The 27,022-nt window shown below is 36.6% G+C and overlaps 5 protein-coding genes across 5 annotated transcripts; 3 read left to right on the top strand and 2 right to left on the bottom strand.

Annotated features, from left to right (window-relative positions):
- Window positions 1-2,555: 2,555 nt before the first annotated feature.
- TBL4 (TRICHOME BIREFRINGENCE-LIKE 4) lies at window positions 2,556-4,692 on the top strand. The gene is made up of 5 exons (XM_086671635.1): window positions 2,556-3,267; window positions 3,362-3,554; window positions 3,677-3,870; window positions 3,959-4,117; window positions 4,215-4,692. The coding sequence occupies exons 1-5, from the start codon at window positions 2,774-2,776 to the stop codon at window positions 4,558-4,560; spliced, it is 1,386 nt and encodes a 461-aa protein (XP_086527761.1). The 5' UTR covers window positions 2,556-2,773; the 3' UTR covers window positions 4,561-4,692.
- On the bottom strand, window positions 4,666-8,482 carry LOC147551409 (C2H2 and C2HC zinc fingers superfamily protein). Its single transcript, XM_086671636.1, has 10 exons — window positions 7,997-8,482; window positions 7,768-7,845; window positions 7,603-7,630; window positions 7,375-7,457; window positions 6,472-6,504; window positions 6,092-6,170; window positions 5,914-5,966; window positions 5,728-5,788; window positions 5,439-5,521; window positions 4,666-5,045 (listed from the first exon to the last, which is right to left on the bottom strand). The coding sequence occupies exons 1-10, from the start codon at window positions 8,015-8,017 to the stop codon at window positions 4,956-4,958; spliced, it is 609 nt and encodes a 202-aa protein (XP_086527762.1). The 5' UTR covers window positions 8,018-8,482; the 3' UTR covers window positions 4,666-4,955.
- A 550-nt stretch (window positions 8,483-9,032) lies between these two features.
- Window positions 9,033-17,580, bottom strand: LOC147551408 (dnaJ protein ERDJ3B-like). Its single transcript, XM_086670145.1, has 10 exons — window positions 17,264-17,580; window positions 17,029-17,177; window positions 16,804-16,936; window positions 15,927-16,041; window positions 15,584-15,700; window positions 10,208-10,294; window positions 9,841-9,900; window positions 9,668-9,745; window positions 9,469-9,540; window positions 9,033-9,381 (listed from the first exon to the last, which is right to left on the bottom strand). The coding sequence occupies exons 1-10, from the start codon at window positions 17,335-17,337 to the stop codon at window positions 9,223-9,225; spliced, it is 1,044 nt and encodes a 347-aa protein (XP_086526271.1). The 5' UTR covers window positions 17,338-17,580; the 3' UTR covers window positions 9,033-9,222.
- Window positions 17,581-19,267: 1,687 nt separating this feature from the next.
- Window positions 19,268-20,889, top strand: LOC147551407 (transcription factor MYB11-like). Its single transcript, XM_086670144.1, has 3 exons — window positions 19,268-19,635; window positions 19,715-19,844; window positions 19,964-20,889. Exons 1-3 carry the CDS (start codon window positions 19,503-19,505, stop codon window positions 20,766-20,768), a joined length of 1,068 nt encoding a protein of 355 aa, XP_086526270.1. The 5' UTR covers window positions 19,268-19,502; the 3' UTR covers window positions 20,769-20,889.
- Window positions 20,890-25,821: 4,932 nt separating this feature from the next.
- LOC147551406 (GDSL esterase/lipase At5g45910-like) lies at window positions 25,822-27,022 on the top strand. Its single transcript, XM_086668565.1, has one exon. It carries the CDS (start codon window positions 25,833-25,835, stop codon window positions 26,877-26,879), a length of 1,047 nt encoding a protein of 348 aa, XP_086524691.1. The 5' UTR covers window positions 25,822-25,832; the 3' UTR covers window positions 26,880-27,022.

Here is a 27,022-nt window from a genome sequence, read left to right as displayed (position 1 = left end):
TATTTACTAAAGCTTTACCAACTTCAACATTCAAGAAATTAGTCTATAACATCGGAATGCGTCGGCTAAGTGATCTTGCACAATCTCAACCGTCTGAACGTCTATGAGGGGGAGTATCTATGAGGGGGAGTGAACTAAGAAAGAAAGTGACAAAGTGAAAATGTATCTTACATTGTAAATCTTCGAACTGTACTCTTTTTCCTTCGCTTCGGTTTTATCCCATAGGGTTTTCCTTGGCAAGGTTTTAATGAGGCAGTATCTACTTCTAAAATAATCGAAGATATTGAAGAACATTGTACTCTTTTTCCTTCACCATGGTTTTTCCCATAGGGTTTTCCTGGTAAGGTTTTAATGAGACAATTTCTTATGTTGTGGAATCCAAGGGGGAGTATTGTAATATTTTGTCTTCCACTACTATCATGTGTAACATCTACACTAATGAGGTCATATGTAACCTACAACTTAAAGGCACATTCATGTGTATGCATGTAACTCCTTGTGTAAATGCCCATGAATGTCCTCACTTTGTAGAGCCTATAAAAAGGGTTCTAATCCAATGTAATTGACACAACAAAATAGTAGAATATTATACTACAATCTTAAGGTACAAATATGGTGTTCTTAGTCTTTAGTTTTCTCTCATCTCTAATCTCTCATCTTTACTTAGTTTTCACAACATATTTTTATATTTTGTTCTATATATAAATGAGTTTGACCTGACAGGCTTTTCTTATACTTCCATTCATATATCTGCACCAAATATTAGATTCCACATTACAAATAGGTGTTTTTAATGTACTAATGGGAGTTCTTACGCCTCCTTTACACCATTGTTGGAATAATTTTTGGGTTCGTAGTCCAAAAATATACCCCTAAAGGCCTAAACACACATTTAGTCCACCATAATATTAATATAGGATTTTAAGCCAAAATAATAATTATAATGGATATTTAGTCTAAATTGACCCATCTCTATAGAAAAAACAGATCTCTATCATTTCTGTTTAATCATAATACCCATTATAACCTTTTATATAAGAAGAAAAACTCACTTTTGAAAACCAATCCCCAAAGTTTTTTTTTTCAATTGATTTCAAACTTACTATCTGTTTCGCAATATACACATTATTTAATATAAATTACGTATATTTTTACAACAAAACATATTTAGTATAGTTAAAGTATGTCTATGTCAAAGTTACAGTATTTATCTGTTTATTGATTCTTGTTTTGTTATTGTTTAAAGTTTCATACTTTATTTCATTTTTTTTTATATGTATCATACATAATACATTATGCATCACTATGTTTCTTCCAAAAGGAAAAAAAAGACTAAAATCTTTTTTTCTGAGAAGATTGGACCTTAATCCCTTTTTTTAATTTTATTTTGGGCGTAAAACCCGCGGACCCTTGCATAGGGAAGAAGAAATTCTGTATACAAATACCTGTTAGAGCAACTCCAGTGTACGGACTTGGGTTCTTAATCTTGGGAGCCCTGATTTTTTTCAACGCCAATGTCGGGCTCCCAAATCCAAATTACGTACGTGTTTGATGTACGTGTGCGAATTTTTATTTCATTTTTCAATTATAAATTATTAATTTCAAATATAAAAATAAAATTTGATGTTTTTTTAGAGAGAGAGAGAGAATTTTAAAAAGATAAAAAAAGATTAGAGAAAGCATTGAAAAAAAAGATTTAAAACAATTAATAACATTAAAAGAATTACGCTAAAAAATAAAACTAGAAAACAAAAAAGATTGAGACAGTTAGGGAATTCTCCAACAGTCACATCGGGTTGGGAGCCCCCAACCTCACAAGGAGCTCAGCCCGGGGCTCCCGGGTTGGAGAGCCCACACCTTGAACTTGCTGTAAGGCCATAACCAAACTTTGTGGGGGCGTATTAGAGGGTGCCTATAGTCAATGTAGCATGACCGTGAAATTTTCATGAGGAAATGAAACACGGTGGGCTAAAAGGCTGAATCCACTACAGATAATGGTATCGATTGGGCCCACCGACTTTGACGGGCTTGGGAGCTGGCCCAAACTGGACCCGATCAACTCACTACCTAGCTTGGCCCGTGAAAGTGTGAACTCTCACGGCGGGCTTGGACTGCCTCATCCACCTTACACCACCGGCCTGACAACTGGCTCCAACCTCCATGCGCTTGTGTAGGGGACCACTAATGAGTGGTGACCGCATCGTTCAATGGCAGAACGAAATGCTGAGATTGGGGCTTAACGTGCCGAAGCTCCACATTTTGGAGCACGACACAACACAATCTGTATTGACGTTCTTAATGGGCCATGGTTGTCGGGTCTGGAAATTTAAAATCTCAGACACGCCACGACCTGGTTGACCCGTGAAGGGTGAAAACGGTGAGGCAAGAGCCATTACGTACCGTGTTGCATCATTAACGACCTGCCCTGTTCTTGGACCGACATGGCTTGTTGGCCACCACTACTAGTGAGCCCTTACAAGGCCCCACACTTGGGCTGCCTTTATACAGTTGGGCTGAGAAGTAGTTTGAGCCTAGTTTGGCCCATATTGCATGCCGGATTTAAACTGGGTCTGGTAACCCGGCCCAGTTAACACCACTGATTACATACTGCAACTTCGTTTTGACTTCAACTTTTATCAATCTAACGACTTAAACTGCCAACAAAAACCAGAAGAAAGGAAAGCTCCCCAACTTCCTCTTTCTCTCTCTAAACTCTCTCTCTCTCTCTCTCTCTCTCTCTCTAGAAAAGGGATACATCAAGAACATCTCCTTCATGATCATGGAGTTCTCAAGAAACCTTTCATGGCAACTCTCAAGATCAAGAACCCATGCCTTCCTCTTTTCCTTCTTACTCATAGCTCTCTTCACTTACTTATCAGCCACTCTCGCCGGAAATTCTCCTACTGGTGGCCGGACACCTATAACTTCATCTTCTTCTTCTCCGACCCCATTCTCTAATAATCATCTCTCTGCCAAATTCATCTCCAACAACACTTCACCAGATAATCAAGTCATTACTCCCATTTCTCCTTCTGACGAAATAACCCACGAAAATTCAACTCAATCAGTAGAACCCAATCTCAATGAAAACAATCTAGCTTCTTGTGATATCTTTGATGGTAAATGGGTAACTGATGATTCCAATCCAGTTTATCATCCTGGGTCTTGCCCATTCATTGATGATGCTTTCAATTGCTTCAAGAATGGAAGACCCGATTCCGATTTTCTAAGATATCGATGGAAACCCAATGGCTGTCATATTCCCAGGTAATCAAGATCTTATATTTTCAATCTCTTCTTCTCTGTTTTCTTTATCTTTCTCTTGGGTTTCAATTTTGTTTGGGTTCTTTCAACGTTGAAGGTTGGAAGGGAAGAAAATGCTGGAGATGTTGAGAGGGAAAAGACTGGTTTTTGTTGGTGACTCACTGAATCGGAACATGTGGGAATCGTTAGTTTGTTCTCTGAGAAGTTCTCTGATCGATAAAAACAGAGTCTTTGAGGTTTCAGGAAGACGTGAATTCAAAACACAAGGGTTCTATTCCTTTAGGTTTGAAGTAAGTTTCTAGAAAGAGAAACTATTGCTTCTTATTGTGTCTTTCCATTTTTGGTTAAGCTTCTTCTGTCTTGATTATGTCGAAAAGTTGGATTATGAACATTAAATTGTTTAAATTGTTAGGACTATAACTGTTCAATCGAGTTTGTTCGATCCCCATTTCTTGTTCAAGAATGGAAAATATCGGATTCAACAGGAGGTAGAAGAGAGACACTAAGACTAGACCTGGTTCAAAAATCATCTTCCAAGTACCACGAAGCAGATATAATCGTCTTCAACACTGGCCACTGGTGGACTCACGAAAAAACTTCTCGTGGGTATGTCTTTATTATTGAAGTAACACTAAGTAAGATAGATCGAAGATCATAAAATAAAACTTATGATGATACTTCTGTTTTTCTGCAGCAAAGATTACTACCAGGAAGGTGACTACATATATAACAAACTAGACATGGCAGAAGCTTACATGAAGGCTTTACGAACATGGGCTCAATGGGTCGATGCAAATGTCAATTCTAGTCGGACTCAGGTCTTTTTCCGTGGATATTCGGCTTCTCATTTCAAGTAAGGACAATAGGTTTCAATGACTTAATTCAGTTCAATCTATGTACATAGTTTATGATTTTGATCTGTGGGTGTTTTTCTCTTTGTGGAATGACAGAGGAGGGCAGTGGAATTCAGGTGGAAACTGTGACGGAGAAACAAAACCGATAACGAAGGAAGAATACCTGTTACCTTATCCTCGAATGATGGATATACTCGAATCTGTCATCAGAGAGATGAAAACTCCTGTTTTCTATCTCAATATAACAAGAATGACTGATTATAGAAAAGATGGACACCCATCTGTCTTTAGGCTACCTGAGAGCCAACGGAAACCAGGTATGTTCCAAGACTGCAGTCATTGGTGCCTCCCCGGTGTTCCAGATGCTTGGAACGAACTTCTCTATGCCGCTCTTCTAATCACCAGCCAATCGAGCCCTGGTTCTTCTAGCAAGCAATATTAATATCATTGCTGTACTTGTACATTCTTGTTTTTTTTGCCTCTAATAGAATGCATAGAAATGTAAATCGATACTGGTTTAGCTTATACCTCAATAAGCTTTACTATAGATACTGAAACTTTTACTTAGCATAAACTCTGGTTATCAGTTCTTCAGTGTTTTTGGTTAACATGAAATTTAATTAGACAGCTGATAACACATTAACACCTGATAAAAAATTTAAAGGACAAACCTCGAACTGGAAATACAGATCATGCATAATCTGGAAAGAACATAAATACTTCCAGTAAACAGCTTGAAAGTAAATGTCTATCAGAGAAACCAGGCAAGTCCCATGGATCTTGTACTATATATGGTTGCATTGAGACTGAGTTCATTTCGATTCGAGATGTTTTTTTTCACTTTTTGGATGAACCGAAACCTCCGAATCCCATCATTTCTGCAACATCTGGGTCTACTTCAGGTTCTTCCTCTACAGCCTTCTCTTTCTGGTCCCAGAAACAATTAAGTAATTAGCAACTTCTAGTTTCAAATCAATCAGAAGAAAGAAAGAGGCCGTATCTTTAGATGCCATAAGGAACAAAAGGTCCGAGGTATTCTATTAAAATTAAGCATTTTGAGTAGCCCTGCAGATGATAAAGTCTAGCATTGAGTTTCCCTCCACTGTTTTTTAAGCTTTGAGGTGGCTTGCTTTGATAATGCAAAACATGGCCTCATGCCGATACGGAGGCGGACCTCAGTTCAGAGACCTTCATATCAGTATAAGTTTCTTATATGCTCATGGTAGGTATTTATTTCCCATTAGGTGCAAGTAGCTGAAGTATGTAGTAAGTTTTATGGTCGAAGAAGATAAACTAAGAGAGAGTACCCTATTGGCTTACCTTCTTCTCTTTCTTCCTTTCTCGGCGCTGCCGCTTCCTCTCTTCCTCTTCTTGTTGCTGTTTAAGGATCCGCTCATCTAGATCTGCAGACCAAGGGATATGCCGTTACTGTATCTTAAATCCTTTTTTTGTTAGTTCTTTTGAAACGTTAGGAAGGGATGACCAATATAAAATGTGGAGGAAGGCTAGCTCAGCAAGGAAGATTTTTCAACTGAAAATCACCCGAAGGATTGCATCATATACTAAAAAAGTATGCTGATTTTCTTTTTCGTTATTCTTTCAGTCTTACCTTGCTCTGTAAAGCTTCCCCCAACTTTACGTCTCTTGAGACTATCGAATCGTTCTTGAACCTGTACAACATCAGAAAAGGCTTTCCCTGTTACTGCATAAATTACTAGGCAGTCTGGACGTGTATGCTTTTAACCTTCTAAAATGTCAAGGTTCACAAAATTTGGGTTCAAGAGAAGTGTATTACCTGTTGAAGAGATGCCCTTTCTACCCGCATTGACATACCCAAAGCTCTTTGATCTGAGAAGCATTAATTATAGCACAGAAAGTTCAAGAGCATTTGATGAAAATTAAATACATGCATGGACAAGGAAAAGTTGAAGTGACAGAGTGTGTAAACTGCAAAGATAACGAATAGTACTTACGTTTCTTTCCATTTATATGATCCAAGTAGTTAGCAGAATCTTTTACAACACATTCACAAACTGAGCAGAAATATCCAGCCTGCAAGACAAATAAATGTTGAACTCTTATGTGAAACCTGAAAAACAGTTTAGCTCTAGCATTCAATCTCGATTCATGACTATAATGTAGAACAAGACCCAGGTCCAGCGAAAGTTGTACAAGGCTTGAGGGAAAATATAATAATGGTTCTAAAAAAAATCGTGAAGATATAAGGAAGAAATCTGAAAACTGTGGGTCATCATAGACAGCTACGTCAAGTGAATATGATAATTGTAACAATTTCACAAAATGACAAAACTCAAATGTTTAATCATATAGTAAAATTTGAGTTAAACGGTACCTGCTGACTTAGTGGTGCTATTGGGGTAACGACCTGCAAGATAGAAATCTCAAGTCATGAAGAGCCAAATCAAAGTAAAATTATAGATTACCATAAATTTGCATTCTATCTGGCAAGGAATTTGATCAAAATATATGAAGTACCCTATAGTGCAAGTGCACAACCAGCAGTTAGTACTTAGCCAGTTGGTCTATGACAGAGATGAAAGGATGTGGCCATGAAACCAGTATGACTTTAAATTTTAAAGCAAGAAAAGACAATGCTGAAGTCCCTCTCTTTACAATGATAGTATCGAAAACCAATGTCACAACTCACAAACATGATGTCACCACAAAATGTTTTTTCCAGACTAACCCGTATTGCCAATTTTGACATGCATATACATGATATCATCAGAACATCTTCAAAAACAGTAATCACACTACTAACTTAATCGGCTTCTTCATCTCAGGGGTATGTCAGTCTTAGGGTGGGATTTCTTGTTTTCCCTCGGTAAGATATTGTATAAATATCCAGACTAGGCACTCCAAAACATGTACGTGACATCGTTATTGTCACACGCTCACACCAATGGAATGACAAACTCATATCTTTAAAACGTAAGCATCTCTTACATGATAAGCATTCTATCTCAATTCTCAACACCATCCGACTTAATGATAAGCCTTCCCAACTCATCCAACCACCAAAAACCAGCATATGTCTAAGCGAAGGAAAGAATTCCGAAAGAAAAATGAGCTAACTAAGACTTACCCCCGAGAAAGAACAATAAGAAAAGCAACAATCATCAACTCTAAAAAAGATTTATATACATCACCACTCTTTCTCTAAACTTCTAAAACAACAACAAAATCATGAAGTAAATGTATAATAACTAATGGAATCAGACAAATATTGCTAAACCTGAGTTTTCCCCAAGCGAGAATCGAGATCCACTTCATAATCTCTGTGTTTCAACGGTTGTCTTTGCACTGGAGGACCTTTTGCTGTAATTGATTGTCAACAACACTAAGCCCATTTCGTCGGGTGATAAAAAAAGATAATTTTTAAAGCTAATTGAACCTAATTCAGTACAACAACCAACACAAACAAGGGAACTGAAGTGATAATTCAAATTAACCCAAAACTTACATTTAGATTTCCGACCTCCTTCATCCTCCTAACGAAAGACAATGAATGTTTAAACAAACAACCAGAATTAACTCAGAAGAGATTGGAAATAATCAAATAATTCAAAAATTAGTTGATTAAGTAGAGAGAGAGAGAGAGAGAGAGAGAGAGAGAGAGATTAAAAACCTCCTCACGCTTACGAGCTCGCTCCAAATACTCATCTTTGTCAAATTTTCTTCGAAAAGTATTATCAACTCCAGCTACCTATGCCGGTAAAGAACATTCGGTGACATGAAATCAAGCACAACAATGACTACTAACTACTAGAAAAAACGAGACGATGATGAATTTGTTATTTCAATATCAGAGAGAGAGAGAGAGAGAGAGAGAGAGGGAGAGAGAGAAAGAAACTCACATTACTTCTAGAATCAGCCATGACAATCTCGAACTAGTAACTCGATCAATAAGTTAAACAAGGTAGGTCAAAATATCACCAGAAAAACCCTAAAATTGTTAGAGAGAGAAAGAGAGGATGATTGAGTAGAAAGACTCTCAGTAACTCTTCCCTCTCAAATTTATTCGAACACAATTAAGATTGAACACCGCACGGTCGTTCTTCGTTTTCTTTTCTTTGCGAAATCCGAGATTGAAGTATCGAGTGTTCAATTTTATCACAATTTGATTTTGCTACCGGAATGGGGGGCCAAAGGAGAAGAGAAGAAAAGTTAGGGATATACAAGTAAATATACTTTTGAAGATGGGTCTTATCTATATCCAAGTTTTCATTGCTATTGACATCCAGGCCAAGTCTATAGATACGGGATTTTATTCCTAGCGAAGGCTCAACGAGTCCACGGGATTTTATTCCTGGCGAAGGCTCCACGAGTCCACCCACTTCCGCACTAAGCTTAAGCACCAAGTCTATAAGCTACGGAATTTTGTTCCTGACGAAAATTCTCGAAATCAACTCAAAAGGCCTTGCACCCTTTCCACTTAACAAAGCTCGAGCATCGAAGTCTGTAGGTACATGGTTTTGTTTGTGGGAAGACTTCACGAGCCTACCCAAAGATTATCACAGTTCCACTCATTGGCATGAACATGACAATGCCACAAGGTTAATAGGTACAAGGTTTTGTTCCCACTGATGTTTTGCGAGCCTACCTAAATCATCACACACACCTATAGGCGGTGTTCCCAGATGTTCCCCCAAACAATGCGAGATTATTATAAAAAATGCAAGTATTCTGGAGTGATTATGCGGAATAGCACGGATTTGTTTGAGTTGGATAAATCGGGTCGAAATTGGGGTAATACGATTATTAAAAGTCGAAGTTGATGATCACTATTGACACATTACCTCAACATATCGCTCACGCCAACTACACCTGAAGTCAAAATATCAGTTAAAAGTTTCACTTTATTTGGATGGATGGCAAGCTTAGAAAAATAACGGACAAAATTAGTAAGAACTATGAAATGGAAAAATTATGATTACAGTATTGGCATCCTCCAAATAAGAATTTCAGTTTTAAGGAAAACATAACATCCCTCAGAACTACCTACATTTTCTATCTGATCTTGTTCTTCATGGTACATCAAATTAATTTTTGGCCGAAAAAAGAAGAAGAAAGTAGTCTCTTCCTAACCAAGAACCTCTTTAATCTTGGTCTTTTGTTCTTCTGTTAATGAGCTAGGGAATAAAACTTCGAAAGTGACATATAAATCCCCTTTCTTTGAGCTTAAATGTAATGGCATTCCTTCCCCTTTGAACTTCTTTACTTCCTTGGGCTTAGTAATTCCCTAATTGATAAAAAAGAGAATCAGTCAGTTTTGAATCAAGACACAAGAATAACGGGAACATCATGAGGACTGTTTGATCGAGCTTACCTTTGAGCTAATGTCGACTAAATGGTCGTCAAGGTGTTTAATTGTCTTTTCGAAACCAGCAAGAGCTTGGACCTGAAACAAGTTTTCCGGTATGAAAAGTCTAAAGATTGGATGCTTGTTAAGTGAGGTTAAGCTGAGTATTAATGGTTTCCGAAATTTGGAGATTAATAACTGAGAATAAATTGTGCTAGGTATTTACCAGTGTTATGGTGGTAGTTGCGTGAAGGTCATTGCCATCCCTTCTAAAGCGATCATGGGATGCAGTTCGGATCCGAAACTGCACAGTACAATCAACAATGTCAGTCAGAAAAACAGTTTCAACTTAAAAGCAGCAGTCGGATCATAAAGGTAAGAGTAAAAGGTAGATCAGACCTTCAAATCTCCAGATTCTCCGTCTATTATAGGTTCACCATCTTCGTAGAATACAAGCTCCTGTAAGAATCCCACAATATTTAGCTTAAAATCCAGAATATGACTGATGAGTTCTGAACTAGAAACATAAAATTAAGAATGAAATTTTTAGTTAACAGAACACTTGATATAGAATACTTAGCAAGGTAAACGTCACAAGGTAGACATCGCAAGGTAGTTCGCGTGCAAATTAAAAGGTTATTAAAAATTTGGGTTAACCAAGTAAAAGACATGAAGTATCTAAATGTAGCTTAATCAATTGGAAGAAAATAAAAAGATATCTAACTATGCTACTAAAAGAAGTTAAGAGGTTAGAGAAAAAGCTTACTTCTCCATCCTTCATTCCCTTCTCAATATCAACTGTCACAAAAAACCCTTCCCTTTCATATTTGACATTTGGACATTGCTCACAGACCTAAAACGGCAAAACAAGAGAATGAGAAACCAGGTACCACAATTGCGATTACAAAAAGAACAAACCAAACTGCATGAATTTCATACACGGAACATAATCGACACAATATAAGTGGTCACAATGTTTTGCCTATATGCCGGAAAACTTGATATATCAAGGGTGGTGATTTTATGTACTGTGCATTATGCGGAATGAGCCATACAGTGAAGTTTTTCATAAGCATTTTAAAAATAAAATGATGGAAACTGTGATGAGCCAAGAAAGTCAAAAAGAGTGACAAAGAAGAACCCAAAGTATTTTAGTTATAACTGATTTCGTATTCAAAGTTCAAAGTAGAATAAGTCAAGAAGTGGGTAGTTATATTCAAGTAGTAGTCTTTTAGTGTATCCTGAAATCTTGGGATATGACCTAAGAAGTAGGGAGTAGTTACTAGTTGTTTTCTTTCTATTTAAACTTATGTACTGGCTACGTAGAAGGGGATTCCAAAATTGAAATCAAATAGTGGTTGATTCTAGCCCTAAGTAGAATACTGTTTCTTTTATCCATCTTTGTTTCCTCTGTTCTGATTGGGACCTATCATTGGTATCAGAGCTTTATTCAATGACAACTAACAAGGAAAGAATTGAAAGTTTGGAGGCTGGATTTGGAGGACTCCAAGACAACTTCAGCCGAATGGAACTTGGTATTGCTGACAAGCTAAACCAAATGGAAGCTGCTATTAGTAAACTTTCAGAAAATTTGTTATTTCATAAAGAGATGTCCAGCAGCAACAACAATAATCGAACTGCTCGTACTCACTCTAATAAAGAAAACACACGAGACAACTTCGAAGGAGGGCGACCAACGTATTCCTCGAAAACAGCTAAGTTGGAGTTTCCACGATTCTCTGGAGATGACCCAACAGAATGGTTTTCGAAAGTGGAACAATTTTTTGAATATCAAGGCACTAATGAAACACAAAAGGTGGGATTAGCCTCCTTTCACCTTGAAGGTGAGGCTAACCAATGGTGGCAATGGTTAAGAAAGGTTTTTGAAGAAGAAGGTAAGCAAGTGACCTGGGCTAATTTCCAGGAAGAGCTATGGGCAAGGTTTGGTCCTACTGAATGTGAAAACTTTGATGAAGCCCTCTCAAGAGTTAGACAATGCGGCTCTTTACGGGACTATCAAAAAGAATTTGAACGATTGGGTAATCGGGTTCATGGATGGACGCCAAAGGCTCTTGTAGGGACTTTCATGGGAGGCCTAAAGCCTGAGATAGCAGATGGCATTAGGATGTTCAGACCCAATTCTTTAAAAGAAGCAATCAGCCTTGCACGAATGCGAGATGAACAGCTTACACGAAATCGGAAAGTTATGCGCACCCCTAATGTGGCTGAGTTCAACTCCTCTACAAAATCCAAAGCACCAACACCGATGAAGCGACTCACATGGGATGAGATGCAAAAGAGAAGGGCACAAGGGTTGTGCTTTAATTGTGATGAAAAATTTACACCTGGTCATAAATGTCGTGGGCCACATCTTCTATTATTAGAAGGTAACCTTGATGATTCGGTGGAAGGAGAAAATGAAGAAATTCAACCTGAAATATCCCTACATGCAATCTCAGGTTGGACATCTTACAAGACCATGCGGGTGATGGCGAAAATCAAACAACGTGAAATGGTTGTCTTAATCGATAGTGGATCCACTCACAACTTCATTAGTGCCAAGTTAGCTAATTTGTTGCAACTACCAGTCATCCCTACGAAACCTGTTGATGTTAAGGTGGCAAATGGGGGACGACTAAAGTGTCAAGGGAGGTTTGAAAATGTCCACGTCCTGCTACAAGGTATTCCTTTCAACCTTACTCTTTATGCCTTGCCATTAGTTGGATTGGATATGGTGTTAGGTATACATTGGTTGGAGCGATTGGGGACAGTGGCGTGTAACTGGAAGGAGTTGACCATGGAATTCCAGTGGAACAATCAGAAGCATATATTGCGAGGCATTGATTCAAAAGCAATACAACCAGCAACAGTGCAGGCCATTTCCAAGGAGTTTCGACAAGGTAACTCCATGTTTGCCATTTGTATCCAGAAAAATGTTGATCAAACACCATTAGAAGTTCATTCGGAAATGAAAGAACTACTACATAAGTTTGAGGATTTGTTTCAAGAACCGACACAACTCCCGCCCACCAGAGAGGTAGAACATCACATTAACTTGAAGGAGGGAACGGAGCCTGTCAATGTACGACCATACAGGTATGCCTACTTCCAAAAGGCTGAAATAGAAAAGCAGGTTCAGGACATGCTTAAATTGGGTTTCATTCGATCCAGCACTAGTCCTTATTCATCTCCTGTCTTGTTGGTGAAAAAGAAAGACGGTTCATGGCGTTTTTGCACAGACTATAGAGCCCTCAATGCTGTAACAATCAGAGATCGATTCCCGATTCCTACCATCGACGACATGTTAGATGACCTCCATGGAGCAACCTACTTCACCAAACTTGATTTACGGGCAGGATATCATCAGGTTAGAGTTCATCACACTGATATTCATAAAACAGCGTTTCGCACTCATAATGGCCATTATGAATATTTAGTAATGCCTTTTGGTCTTTCTAATGCTCCGTCTACTTTTCAAGCGATTATGAACTCCATATTTCGGCCTTATCTTCGAAAGTTTATACTAGTTTTCTTTGACGATATCTTAATTTATAGTCCTAATTGGACCATTCATCTTGAACATGTGAAGAAGGCTTTCGAAATATTAAGGCATCATAAATTTTATATCAAAGCCAGCAAATGTGCTTTTGGACAGCAAGAACTTGAATACTTGGGTCATATAATAACTCCAAATGGAGTTAAAGTGGATCAATCGAAAATTCAGACCATGTTATCATGGCCTCGACCCACTAATATATCTGGACTGCGTGGATTTTTAGGCTTGACAGGTTATTATCGGAAATTTGTTCGCAATTACGGCATCATAGCACGTCCTCTTACTAATCTTTTGAAGAAGGGGAAGTATGGATGGTCAGAGGAGGCTGAAAAGGCATTTTTGGAACTCAAAAATGCTATGACCAGTACCTCTACTTTAGCCATGCCAAATTTTAACGAACCTTTCACCATCGAATCAGATGCTTCTGGAGAAGGCATTGGAGCTGTTTTATCTCAACAAGGGCGACCTGTTGCCTTCATGAGTCGAGCCTTGGGCGTCACAAAACGATCTTGGTCCATATATGCTAAAGAAATGCTTGCAATTATCAAAGCCATCCAAACATGGAGACCATATTTGCTGGGTCGCAAATTCTACATTCAAACTGACCAACGCAGCCTCAAGTTCTTGTTGGAACAACGAATAATAACACCAGAGCAACAAGGTTGGGTGTCTAAATTGCTCGGCTATGATTATGAAATCACATACAAACCAGGTCGTGAAAATAATGCTGCTGATGCACTATCGCGATTGCCAGGTAGTCTGATCCTCGATTCTTTATTTGTCTCTCGACCTCAGATTTGGGAGGAAATTAAAGCGGAAGCTCATGATAATCCTTATATGAAGAAAATCAGTAAAATGGCTACTGAAAACCCTGGAGACCCTTATTCATGGCGTAATGGATTAGTTTTTTTACAGAAATCGAGTGGTGGTACCCCCTAATTCTAGCATTATACAACAACTCTTGCGGGAATACCACGACTCACCAATGGGTGGCCATTCAGGCGTACTTCGAACGTATAAGAGACTTGCTCAGCAATTCTTTTGGCCTTCCATGCATCAAGAAGTGAAGAACTACGTTACTTCATGTGACGTATGTCAGAGATCTAAGGCTGAAACATTGTCACCAGCTGGACTGTTACAACCTTTGCCAATCCCTTGTCAAGTTTGGGATGACATAACTATGGATTTCATAGAAGGTCTGCCCCCTTCACAAGGCAAAAATACAATTCTTGTGGTTGTTGATCGATTAAGTAAATCAGCTCATTTCTTGGCATTATCTCATCCATACACTGCAAAGATAGTAGCGGAGAAATTTATCGAAGGAGTGGTCAAACTTCACGGTCTGCCTCGTTCTATAATCAGTGACCGAGATCCGGTATTTATTAGTCATTTTTGGCGGGAATTCTTTAAATTGTCAGGCACTCAACTAAAAATGAGCTCTGCCTATCACCCGCAGACTGACGGACAATCAGAAGTGGTTAACCGTTGTATTGAGCAATATCTTCGCTGTTTTGTGTCCCAACAACCTCGGAAATGGCATTCTTTCTTGGCTTGGGCAGAGTTTTGGTACAATACAACGTTTCATGCTTCAACGGGAATGACTCCCTTCCAAGCTCTTTATGGAAGACCACCACCAACCATTCCTTACTACAATGAAGGATTCAGTCCCGTACATGAAGTAGATCAGAGTTTGACTGCTCGTGATGCCTTGCTTCGACAACTCAAGGATCATTTACACACAGCAAATAATCGAATGAAGCAACAGGCTGATTGCAAGAGAAGAGACATAGATTACCAGGTGGGTGATTGGGTATTCTTAAAACTCCATCCTTATCGACAACAATCAGTGTTCAAAAGAGCCTATCAGAAACTTGCAAGTCGTTTTTATGGGCCATACCAGATTACAGAAAAAATTGGAGCTGTAGCTTATAAACTTAGACTACCAGAAGGGTCTCGAATTCATCCAGTTTTTCATGTCTCACTTCTCAAACGAAAAACTGGGCAGCACGTCGCACCAAGTACATCATTACCACCCATTGCTGAAGATGGTGAGGTTACTTTAGAACCTGAGGCAATTCTAGATAGTCGTTGGATCAAACAAGGCTCCAAGTTTCGCGAAGAAAGCTTGATCAAGTGGAAGGGCCTACCAAAAGAGGATGCAACTTGGGAAAGCTCACAAGACATCAGGGACAGATTCATAAATTTGAACCTTGAGGACAAGGTTCCAACTAATGGGGAAGGTATTGATGAGCCAAGAAAGTCAAAAAGAGTGACAAAGAAGAACCCAAAGTATTTTAGTTATAACTGATTTCGTATTCAAAGTTCAAAGTAGAATAAGTCAAGAAGTGGGTAGTTATATTCAAGTAGTAGTCTTTTAGTGTATCCTGAAATCTTGGGATATGACCTAAGAAGTAGGGAGTAGTTACTAGTTGTTTTCTTTCTATTTAAACTTATGTACTGGCTACGTAGAAGGGGATTCCAAAATTGAAATCAAATAGTGGTTGATTCTAGCCCTAAGTAGAATACTGTTTCTTTTATCCATCTTTGTTTCCTCTGTTCTGATTGGGACCTATCAAACTGATATACCTGCTCTGTCATCTGCTGAAACATTCCCGGACCAATTTGCTTGTGATATACCTCATTTCGACAGTTACAACGTCTCTTACCAGGAGCTGGCTTTAGAATGTTTTTCTCTCTCCAAACCTGATTATCATTGTAAAGTTAGTCACGAACACGAGGAGAAAGACATCTATACTGATCAGCTTTTGATATAACACTATCTCAAAGATTCTTTTGTTTCTCTTACATACTTTAAACATGAAAGAAGAACATATCCAGTAAGGATATATCGACTAAGAAAACAACCTACAGGATTCATTTATTAATCGGGCTTCCCCAAGGGCAGGCTGCGCAATATGTGAGAACATACCTTCAGTGAACCTCCCATGTACAAATCTTCTAGTTTCGCATCTAGTTCAACAATTACATCATCCCCTTTAGCAATCCTATCTTCCTCTTCTTCTTGACCACCACCACCGAAGAAGCTGAACATAATACACATCTTGTCAGTCATGATAACCATATTCATGTCTTCTTTTATTAGTAACAACAATCAAAGCAATTCGTGGTCCACAATTGGACATAATATTGAGTACTAAAATAAAACTAATGAACAAACATGAAAAGAAATATAATTGTTCACAACATGATTAATGTCATGAAATTGGCGTTCTTGTTTCGACCTCAAAGATTTCCGTGCATGTCAAACTGAACGCAACTAGTATGCAATGAAGTGGATTGTCAGTCATTAGAAGTCTAACAGCCGTTAGTTTCTAGGGAACTTGATTTCTGAAATAGTACGAGGGTTTTCGTTTTCCATTGATTGAATCGAATCATCTAATTAGAAACACAACATTTCTAAAATTGAACGCAACTAGTGAGCATTGAAGTGGATATCCATCCATAATAAATTGCACGTAACAACAATTACTGTAGAAATTTTCATGGGAATAGGCTAGGTACTACAATAGTTTCTATGTGAACTTGCTCTCGAAAAAAAAGCCGGGCTTTCTATTTTCGTTGATTGAATCGAATTATCTAACTAGAAACACAAGATTTCAATAAATTTGATCGAACAATTGCATCTCACATACTAAAGTAATAACAAAAGATTGCATAACCACAAAACCATCTCAAGAAATCAAACCCAAACCCATTCTAGTTTAAATTATCAAGAAATTCAAACAATTCAGATTATAGAGTTCAATATAACCCAAAATGTGAACATAGAATGAGGTTAAACTTACGAACTAAAGATATCCTGGACATTCATGCCTCCTCCTCCACCTCTACCCCCACCAGCTGCGTGCTGCTTCAAACCCTCTTCCCCATATCTATCATAAATACCCCTCTTCTCCCGATCCGCAAGCACTTCATAAGCTGGAAAAAAACTCAATAGAATTCAATTACCAAAATGAGAAGAAAAATTTCAGGTAAAATTCACAGCATTTCAATAGGAAGTTTGAATATACCATTATTAATCTCGGCAAATTTCTTAGTAGCCTCTTCATTTCCCTGATTCTTATCTGGATGATATTTCAAAGCAAGCTTCCTATAAGCTCGTTTGATCTGATCATCTGAAGCTCCTTTTGATATTTGTAATATATCATAATAGCTTTTACTACATCAAATTCAAATCAACCAATCAATTAATTTCCATAAAAATTCAAAGAAATCGAAGATCGAAACCAATTAGAAATATCTTACCCGCCAAAAGCGTAGATAGTATAAGATAGAATACAAACAAAGAACAACAATGACGATCTTCGATTCGTCGCCATTAACGTCTCTCTCTCTCTCTCTCCTCGCACTTTCTCTCAGATCTAGGGTTTCTGCAACTGGAGGTTGATTTTAGAGTTTTAGACTGATGGAATTCGATTCCTTTTGTTGTATGAAACAATTAGGATTGTATATTAAGAAGGAAATCAACTGTTTTTTTTGTTCGTCGTGGTATTTTATTTTCGAAGCCTGAACCTGAATGAAGAGTGAAGAAGAGAATTAGGAAACCGGTATTTCGGGTTTATAACTTTAAATGAACGTTAAATTGACTTGACTTTTGTTTTTGCAACGTGTACTTTTTGATATTAGCCAATCAGAGACATCGAATGAGTTTCTTTATCCAATAAGAGTACGACACGTAACCACTATATCTTCCCTCCTTTTTTGTTCGTTATTTGTGCAAGTAGTTTACATGTAATAATGAGCCTGGACCGAGTTGGGCCTTTTGTTGTAAGTGTCTGTTGGGCCGGTACAACTCTATTAAGACATAGCCTGGCATAACTAAGTTTAAAGGCACTTAAGTAACTTGTTCTGACTTGGTCAACTGACCAGGACCATGAAAATGGTGAAAACAGTTGGAGGGGAAAAGAGGAAATACCTATATGCCAAGAATACATTTATTAAAGCTCAATGAAACTGAGATGACCTCAACAAAAAAAAAATGAAACTGAGATGAATTTTCTCGAGACGGAAAATTGGCATTGATTATACAGTTATGGTTGGTGAAGAGTACATCTAGTGAGTTGTTAAATGTCGAGATGAGTAGACTAGGAGATGTAACATCAACGTGATGATAGTGATCATGTTTCTTTAAGATAGATCATTAAAATTATGACTACGCTAGTCAACTAACTACGGTAATAAGAGACCCAGATGTCAATCTGAATCTCAAAACATAGAGTTAGATATAGGTATTGTCCGACTCAAATAGTTAACTGCGGACAGGTGGAGGAACGATAGACGTACAAAGACATTACTCTACACTAGTACTTGAAAGTTAAACTAAGAATCACATGCTAACTTAATTTCTTTAGGGCATTGTTCTAGTACCAAAGTGAGGTCCCAAGAAAGGTGGATACAATTTGCACTATGAGTCTTGTGACCCAAACATGACATGTGAAATATGGGATTCACGTTTAGTATTTATGTACTAGAAATCTTGGGATGCTACTTTCATACTACTTATAGGTGTTGGCCCCAAATTATATGCTGCCATATTTACTTCCCTACTAGTACAAAGTTAGACAAATATATTCCATTCTTCCAACTAATTAAATACCAAGTTCCATAGTTACATTTATTGCTTTTTAAGTTTGGGTCGTACAGTTGGTTGGGATGTACTTCATATTGGTCAATTCATGCTTCTTATTCTATTGATCTGATTATTTCCAGACAAGGGAACTTGCGAAAACCCCAATATCTCGATTGGAAATCTCGACTGAAGTTCAAATGAGACTATTGACTTCATCATCCTAATAGTAGAGTTTTTCGTTCATTTAAATTAAGGTTCATTCTCTGTAATAAACCAAAGTTCATCAAAAGTAACACTATAACACCAGTTTTCAAGCTAGTATAAAATCTAATTGTTGTAATTAATCTCACTTCGAAAATACAGGATTCTACCCCGTTTGAATAATTTATCTTCAATTTAGCTAGATAGAAGACCAACATGAAGCCAGGTCTACAAGAAGAAACGTGCACTTTTTCACGAAAAATATTTAATTCCGTCAATATACCTTCTCCAATTTTCCCATTATAAGTTTAAGTCGGAAAGGCAGATATTTTTTGCTTCTACACAAATGACATATATACTACAGCCAAAAGGAATCCATCACTATTTCTATTTATATCCAGTAGGACCCAAATATCTTTGTCATGATTAATTAAGGTTAGTAAGTAGAATAAGTTAGAAACTCCTCTTACCAAGTTAGAAGATTGATTGACAAGTAGCCTACCAAGTTGGTAGAAGTCAATACTCCCACTCTCAACTATTTATTTGCTTACTCTCCACATTTCACTCCCACACTTTCGACTAGCTAGTCTCAAACAACAATAGTGGCTGGTGGCACACAAACAAAACACACTCTCCCCACTCTAAACAATATAATATTGTTTTCTTTCAAAAGCTAGAACTTTGGCTTTCCATCTCTCTATCTCTATAAGTAAGATGGGGAGAGCACCATGTTGTGAGAAAGTGGGATTGAAAAGAGGGAGATGGACAGTAGAAGAAGATGAAATCTTGATGAAGTACATTGAAAACAATGGTGAAGGGTCATGGAGGTCACTACCCAAAAATGCAGGTACTTCAAAATTGTTCATGTCTAAAGTATGATTGGGTTTTCATGTTTGATTCCTAATTGATTTGGTTTCCTTTTTTAGGTTTATTAAGATGTGGGAAAAGTTGTAGATTAAGATGGCTTAATTACTTGAAAACTGATTTGAAGAGAGGAAATATCTCGCCCGAAGAAGATACTTTAATCATTAAGTTGCATAATACATTGGGTAATAGGTAATTTATCCCATTAAACTAAATTAACATTCCAATTATAAAGAGCTTACTAATTTAGCTTTCACTTCAATTGAAAATTAGCTTTACTATCTTTCTTTTTATTATATTTTATTTTATAGGTGGTCGATAATTGCTGGCCATTTACCAGGAAGAACAGATAACGAAATAAAAAACTACTGGAATTCACATTTGAGCAGGAAAATTGATAGTTTCAGAAGGCCTACCAATGGTCATGAAACTTTATCGCCAATCCTTATGAACTTGTCCAAAATCAATGGTGGGTACAAGATCAAGAGACATGGAAGGATAAGCAGAGCTACTATGAAAAAGAACAACCACCATTCAAATGTAGTAAAAAAATCTAATAGCACTAGTTATGTGCCCATCCCCACCAGCCAGGAAGAGACAACCACCACCTTAGTGGCTTCAATTTCACTTAAACAGAATGATGAAATAATACAAACCATGAGCATGGTAAACCCATATTTGGAGAGAGAAAGTGTTGTATTATGTTCTTCTAGTGAAGAGAGAGAAGGTCCTACTCCCCTTACCTCTGTAAACAATAATCAAGAGAGAGAAAGGGAGAGGTTGGGACCAAATCAAGGTCTAGAGACAGAGAAATTAACTGTGTGCTCTAATGACACTATGGACAGTTGGTTAATGGGCTTTGATGAGGAGAGAGAATGTGTGGGTTTTGATTCAAACCCAAAAACAACTAGTGAAGAAGAAAGAGGAGAGATGAGTATTACTAATGCAACTACAGTTAGAGATGATTTGAGTCAAATTAGTGATTGGCATTCTAATTCAGATTCAAATGCAATCACTTTATGTTTTGAAGATCAAAGGTGGGTTGATTGGGATTGGGTGGATAGAGTAGAAGGTCACACATTATGGGCCGATTGTGAACAAATGTTGTCTTGGTAATGGTAATAGTGTTTTTAATTGTGTAACTAACTTAATTGGGGTTGTTTATGTTAGGTAATTTTCTTTAATGATGTCATGTATTAAGAAGGGTGAAAATAATTTTTGTGGTTGATATAGTTAATTGTTTATTTATTTATTTCAAAATAATAGTCTTTAGGAGACTATTCGAACCTTTGATAGAGCACATGATTTTAAATTTTAAGCACTAATTATCAATATAACAAAACAGAGTGGGTTTTGATGATTAGGACAAAATAAATGCACCATTGTGCTTACTTGGACAACCACGTGGACATTTGAGTAGGACAGCTTATTGAATAGGATTGTTTCTCATCTATCTGGTCCGTTCAATCTGACACCAATTCTTTTAATTAAATCGAATCATCTGTCCATTGTTCCCAAAACCCTTCCCCTCCCAGTTTCGGTCCATCTTCCTCATTCTCCTTCATCTTCTTCTCTCCCACTTCTCGATTCCTCATTCCCCTTCATTTTCTCTCCCACTTCTCGATTCATTTCCATGCTCAGCGTTTCTCCCCAGCAAGCTATCTTCACTAATCTCATAAAATGAAGTCAAGTAACTTTTTCCTCTACAACTTTTGTCCATTTTATACTATGTGGTTAAATGTTATATACAAATTTTTCAATTGACCGTGATTTTGGTTTGCGGAGAATTGATTCATGTCAGGTCAGTTTTCCTCTTCTTGCATAAATCTCATTTGTAGTTTGTATCTTCTCCATTTTCTATCCTTGTTTAAATTTCAAGTGTTCGTTGAAATGCCAGAAAGAGATTCTGAAGGTAATATATAACTGTTCCCAAGCTTTGTGGTGTTTTTATTGGACTCCTGATAATCTCAGCACCACAGATATTATTGTGTACTTTGATCTTCATGGTTGTTCATCTTAGTCTGCGTATATTTGATCAAGTTTTATGAGTTTCATTTATAAGGTGGCTAAATAGGACTCGCGATGGCAACTATCGGTCTAAGAACTTAATTTAATTAGCATCTTGGGGTAATCAATCTTCTATATTTTAATCTTCATAATGCTAAGAATTGGTGGAGAAAGGTATTGTTATTACTTTTGTATTGATTTCAGATTTTCGGTCCATGATGTGCAGTAGTATATGAACCACTTGGGGTAAGTATCTATACTGAATGTCTATCTGAAGTATTTAAACTGAATGTCTATCTAAAGTACTTGGTGTCTGAATTTTAAGGATACGTCAAATTTTGGTATATGTATATGTTGTTTAATTTCTACCAGTTATGATAAAGAACTAAAAAGGATATCAAATTATTTCATTTATTTGATGGGTATAATCTTAAACTAAACAAATTACTGACATGAATACTAAGTTCTTGTGAACATGTCTTAATGGAAATAACACTAATATGCTTATTGGTATTATGAATGCAGTGTTGTTTTGACCCATATAACCACTTCTTCACAGATTCAGGTGTAATCTTAGTGAGGTAATTAAAGGTTATGTTTCTGCTTAAAGTTATACTAAATTTCTCTTAGTGAAGAGATATTATTCGCTTCATTTCGATAATAAGGTCTTATATCTCATATCAAAACTTCAATTGAACTTTATTTTTTTGTTCTTGCATTTATAGATTAGCTCTACTCATAAATGGAGTTGCTAGACTCATTGCATTATAGATCAGCTTATATTACTTGGTCAATTTTGATTATCTTCAACATTGTTGGTATGAATTATATTAACAATCATATATGGTTGTGGTGGTACTGATCAAGCATATTATCATAATATAACTTCTTGCCAATGTGCATATATTTCGATGAAAGAATATAGCAATTAGAAGTTAGTTCGATAAGTTTAGTGACATCTTTTTGGTCCAAATTCGTAAGTAGAAGAGGTATTAAATAGTTCACAGACCCATTGCCTTTGTCGACTATGAGACACCTAACCTAGACTCCAAATATCCAAATTATACAAGTTTGACTAATTAATGTATGAATATTTATGCATTTAAACATGGCTTGAAGTATATACCGAAATAATATAAATTTATTTATTAACTAAAGGTCCAAATTATAGCTTGACCCGCGATTTTTAGTTAGACCAGTTCTTAGTTGATATTTGACATCTCAGTAATATTGGTACATCTTTTCGGTGAATATTTGCAAAAAATTCATCTTACCCTTTACTATTGAAGTATTGTACTACGTCTGGAAACGTTTCTGGAGCAACTTATGAAATTTTAATCAACTTAGTTCTTTAATTACATACTTGAATATATCTGGGCTTGATTTGCTAATTTTCACGAAATTCATTTGATCCAGATCATATAATATGCATTTGTTAATGAATAGGGTTCACGTTTGCAACTCATGAGAACCTAATTTATTTTTCCCAGTGACTTGCTATTGATTTCCATACGACTCCATGTTACCTAGGTATCGAGTCCAATAATTATTTTCATGATCAAGTTTGTGATTAAATAATTAGGATTCATAATAAGCAATGGACATATATGAATTTGCTACTAATTATACGAAATTAGATTATTGGCGAGTTTATGTCTTAGTTTTATGTATGTCGTTATTATGTCAATCAAATTTGTCTAAATTATATGGTTTGATGTATTTTGCAGTGTGTACTCTATGCATCAGCTAAATGCTTCTCCTATACGACTTCTTCAAGCTCAGGATGACTTGGTTAATTTCATGAAGGATGCAGTTGCAAAGCAATTGCTACTTGTGAGCAGTGAACACCATAACCACAAGAATCTCATGAAAGATCCAATTGTTCAGGTCATTGAAGTTGTATTAGTTAAATTAATAGTTGTTTTTTATTCTTTAAGGTTTCCCACTTAAAGATTAAAGAACTTGTTAAAGGAGTAGAAGATGTAAGAAAAGTATGATGATAGAAATTGATTTCTTATCAAGCAGATTAATGAAATTAAAGATCCGCCTGAAACGAAAACAAAGAAAAAGAAAAGGATTTGTGAAATATGAAACTAATATTGGTTGCTATTGTTCAGAGCTTGAAATTGTTTTCTTTTAATAAATATCATTTGTTGGAAGAGCAATACAGTTGACTACCTTACTAGAAAAATGAAACTAAAATTGGTTGATTATGTTTAGTCATTTCTTCGGCTTATAGAGCATGTTGTCCTGTTATACGTTTAGCGAAGCATGAATATGCAACCATATCAAAAGTTACAATACATTTTGCAATAAAATGATCTACATAAATGGGATCAGTAGTTTTTGTAGACTTTATAAATCTCTATATTTATATCTCTTATTTAACTTTTTCAGCTTTATAGTTGTTAGTTAATTGTACAATTTTTCTCTACTCTTTTCAACCAATTAAAATTTCTATTTGTAAGAATTTCTTTATATTTGTAACAAAAAAGAAAAGATAGTCCTTGCCGGAGGCACGGGTTATGCCTAGTATAATTTAAATCATGCAACAATTCTGTTTAGAATGTAATTATTATTTCGAAATTGAAATACAAATTCAAACAACAGGAGGTCATTGATTATGTTGGGGATCAAAATTGTGGTTTTGGGCCGGGTCGCTCCTGAGTTTGTCCAATTGGCTTAGTTGCATGTGTTCTACTACATATTATTTTGAGGATTTACAAAATTATCTGTTTTCAGATCTTTTTCATTTCAACAAAACAAAAGATCCTTTTTCATGTGGCTGCTGGGATTCGAGACCAGGTCTCCACGGCCACAACGTGGAATTCTCACCACTAAACTACAGCCACATTGATGCCTTAATTTTGCTACTGTTTTATACTTACAGTGTGTTTAGATGAAGGAATTATGTTAGTCTAAATTATCTTTTTTTTTTTATTTGTTTAGAAACCAGTAAGAATCGTCTTTCACCAAAAAAAATAACTAGTAAGAATCCTAGGATTTACAATTATATAATTTATTTATTTTTAAATGCATCTTTAAGTTTTTATTTCTAAAATCCGTTTTTTTCTTCAAAAAATCGTTCATTTGTTTTCCAAAACTTTTTAACAGAAACGGTTTTTTTTTTTCCAATATTTTTCCAGGAAACCTTTTTTTATACGAGAACAATTTTTTTTTTCCACGAAACCATTTTATTCACGGAAATCGTTTTTTCTGTTCGTAACATCAAAACGATGATGATAGAGTGTTAGAGTGTGCGATCGGAAGAAGAAGGGTTGTAAATAGATGATTTGAGTATTCTAGTTCTATAGAAAAGAAGGGGAGATTTTTAAGAAGTTAGAAGGAAAGTAGAGGGTATTTGTTTGTTCATGATTGTGTATATAAATTGGGTATATGTTGGTTTGTTTCTCTCACTCTAATGGTAAGGGAAGTAGTTTATCTCTCTATAAATCACTCTAACAAGGATGATTTTTAATGATTACATGGGAGGAGAGATGTTGTGGATAAATATACATTAATTTTTAGAAGAAGGTTGTTCAAGGAAAAAAAATGAAGTTGTTAAGTCTAACTGACAGTCTTCATCAGAAAAAAAAAAAAGTCTAACTGACAGTATAAAAAAAAATGAGAAAATTTTAGATTTACGAAAATCAGAGAGCCACAAAAAAAATTTGATCACAAACTAAGAGGTCAAAAAGGAAATAACTCCCAATAAGAAACATTAGTGCCTATATGTAAAAAGTGTTGCCTGCGAAAACATCCAATCCTACTCTCGTGTGCTACTCAATATCGGTAGGTTCAAACATGTGGATATGGAAACGCGTTTAAACTTCCCTAATATTTCAATATGGGACTAAAAGTGATACTTGGCCCAATGATTTTAGGGCCCAAATCTCAGGCCAAGCAGCACGGATATATGTGGATTTTTCTTGTGGTGCAAATTTGGCACATGGGTATCGTTTCCTCAACTGACAGAATGGGATTGGAGCTGGACTCCTAGTTAGAGTAGTATTATTATTAGTACTTAACTTGTTGCAAATAATTAGAAAGTCCTAATCCTACTTGTATAATCATGAATCCCCATGACCGGCGGCAATGCAATTTCATCTCCATAAATACCCACCCACTTCACCTCCTATCTACTCACTACACATCTCTTCCTCTCCAAAAACTATGGCAATTAGAAGAATGGTCCATGTGATGAGTAGTAGTAGTATCCTTGCTTGGTTTATACTACTGTTAGCAGCAAGTGGGGTAATAATGATTAGTACTACTACTACTGAAGAAGGAACAAGTTCATGTATAACTTCAATTTTCAATTTTGGAGACGATATATCCGATACTGGTAACTATGTGTTACAAAATCAAGAATTAATCGTGAATCCGACATCATCATCTCCTCCTCGTCCTACTAACCTCACATGGGATCAAGTCAATCGTAGTCCTGATGGTGTTCATGAAGACATGAGTTTCCTTCATGGTTATATTCGTCCCAATCGAACTTACGGTGATGTTCACTCTCTTCCTTATGGCGTCACTTTCTTCAACAAGTCCTCTGGACGTTTCTCTAATGGTCGTCTTATCATCGACTTCATGGCTGAAGCTCTAGGTCTCCCATTCTTACCACCTTATTTGGCTGGAGATAAACCCGAAGATTTCAAGAATGGTGTAAATCTCGCAGTCATAGGAGCTACTGTTCTTGACAATGAAATTGTCAACTCTTCCGTATCTGCACGTCCTACAACTAAGAGTTCACTAGGTGTTCAACTGGAATGGTTCAAAACCTTGCTCCCTTCTTTGTGTTCTAACTTCAAAGAATGTCAACAATATTTTGAAAGTTCATTGTTTCACTTTGGAGGAATTGGTACTTACAATTATACCTTAGACAAGGACAGTAATGAACTTCAAGATATGGTGCCTAGTGTGGTTAGCACAATTATTGGCTCCGTTAACGAATTAATATCTCTAGGAGCAACTCAAGTAATGGTGGCAGGATTAATCCCAATTGGTTGTCTTCCTAGAGCTCAATACAACTACCCTCATGAACATGTCTATGATCAGAATGGCTGTATTTATGAATTGAATCAAGTTGCTGATCATCACAATGCACTCCTCCAATTCACTATTCAACAACTTCGAGAGTTATACCCTCATGTCAACATAATTTACGCCGATTATAATTCTGCATCAATGCATTTCATTAACTCAAGACGTGGCTAATTTGGATTTATAGAGAATAAAGATACACTTTCAGTAGTTTGTTGCGAAGCAAGAGGGTTGGACGCCTACCTCTATGAAGGTAATGCAGAGACGTGCGAGATGAACAATGTCTGTAAGAATCCAGAGAGTTACATAATGTGGGA

The sequence above is a fragment of the Eschscholzia californica genome, unplaced genomic scaffold (assembly GCF_041429995.1).
Source record: "Eschscholzia californica isolate CP2 unplaced genomic scaffold, dmEscCali1.0.p SCAF_3, whole genome shotgun sequence".
Taxonomy (NCBI): domain Eukaryota; kingdom Viridiplantae; phylum Streptophyta; class Magnoliopsida; order Ranunculales; family Papaveraceae; genus Eschscholzia; species Eschscholzia californica.
This window is presented reverse-complemented; position numbering and strand designations above follow the sequence as displayed.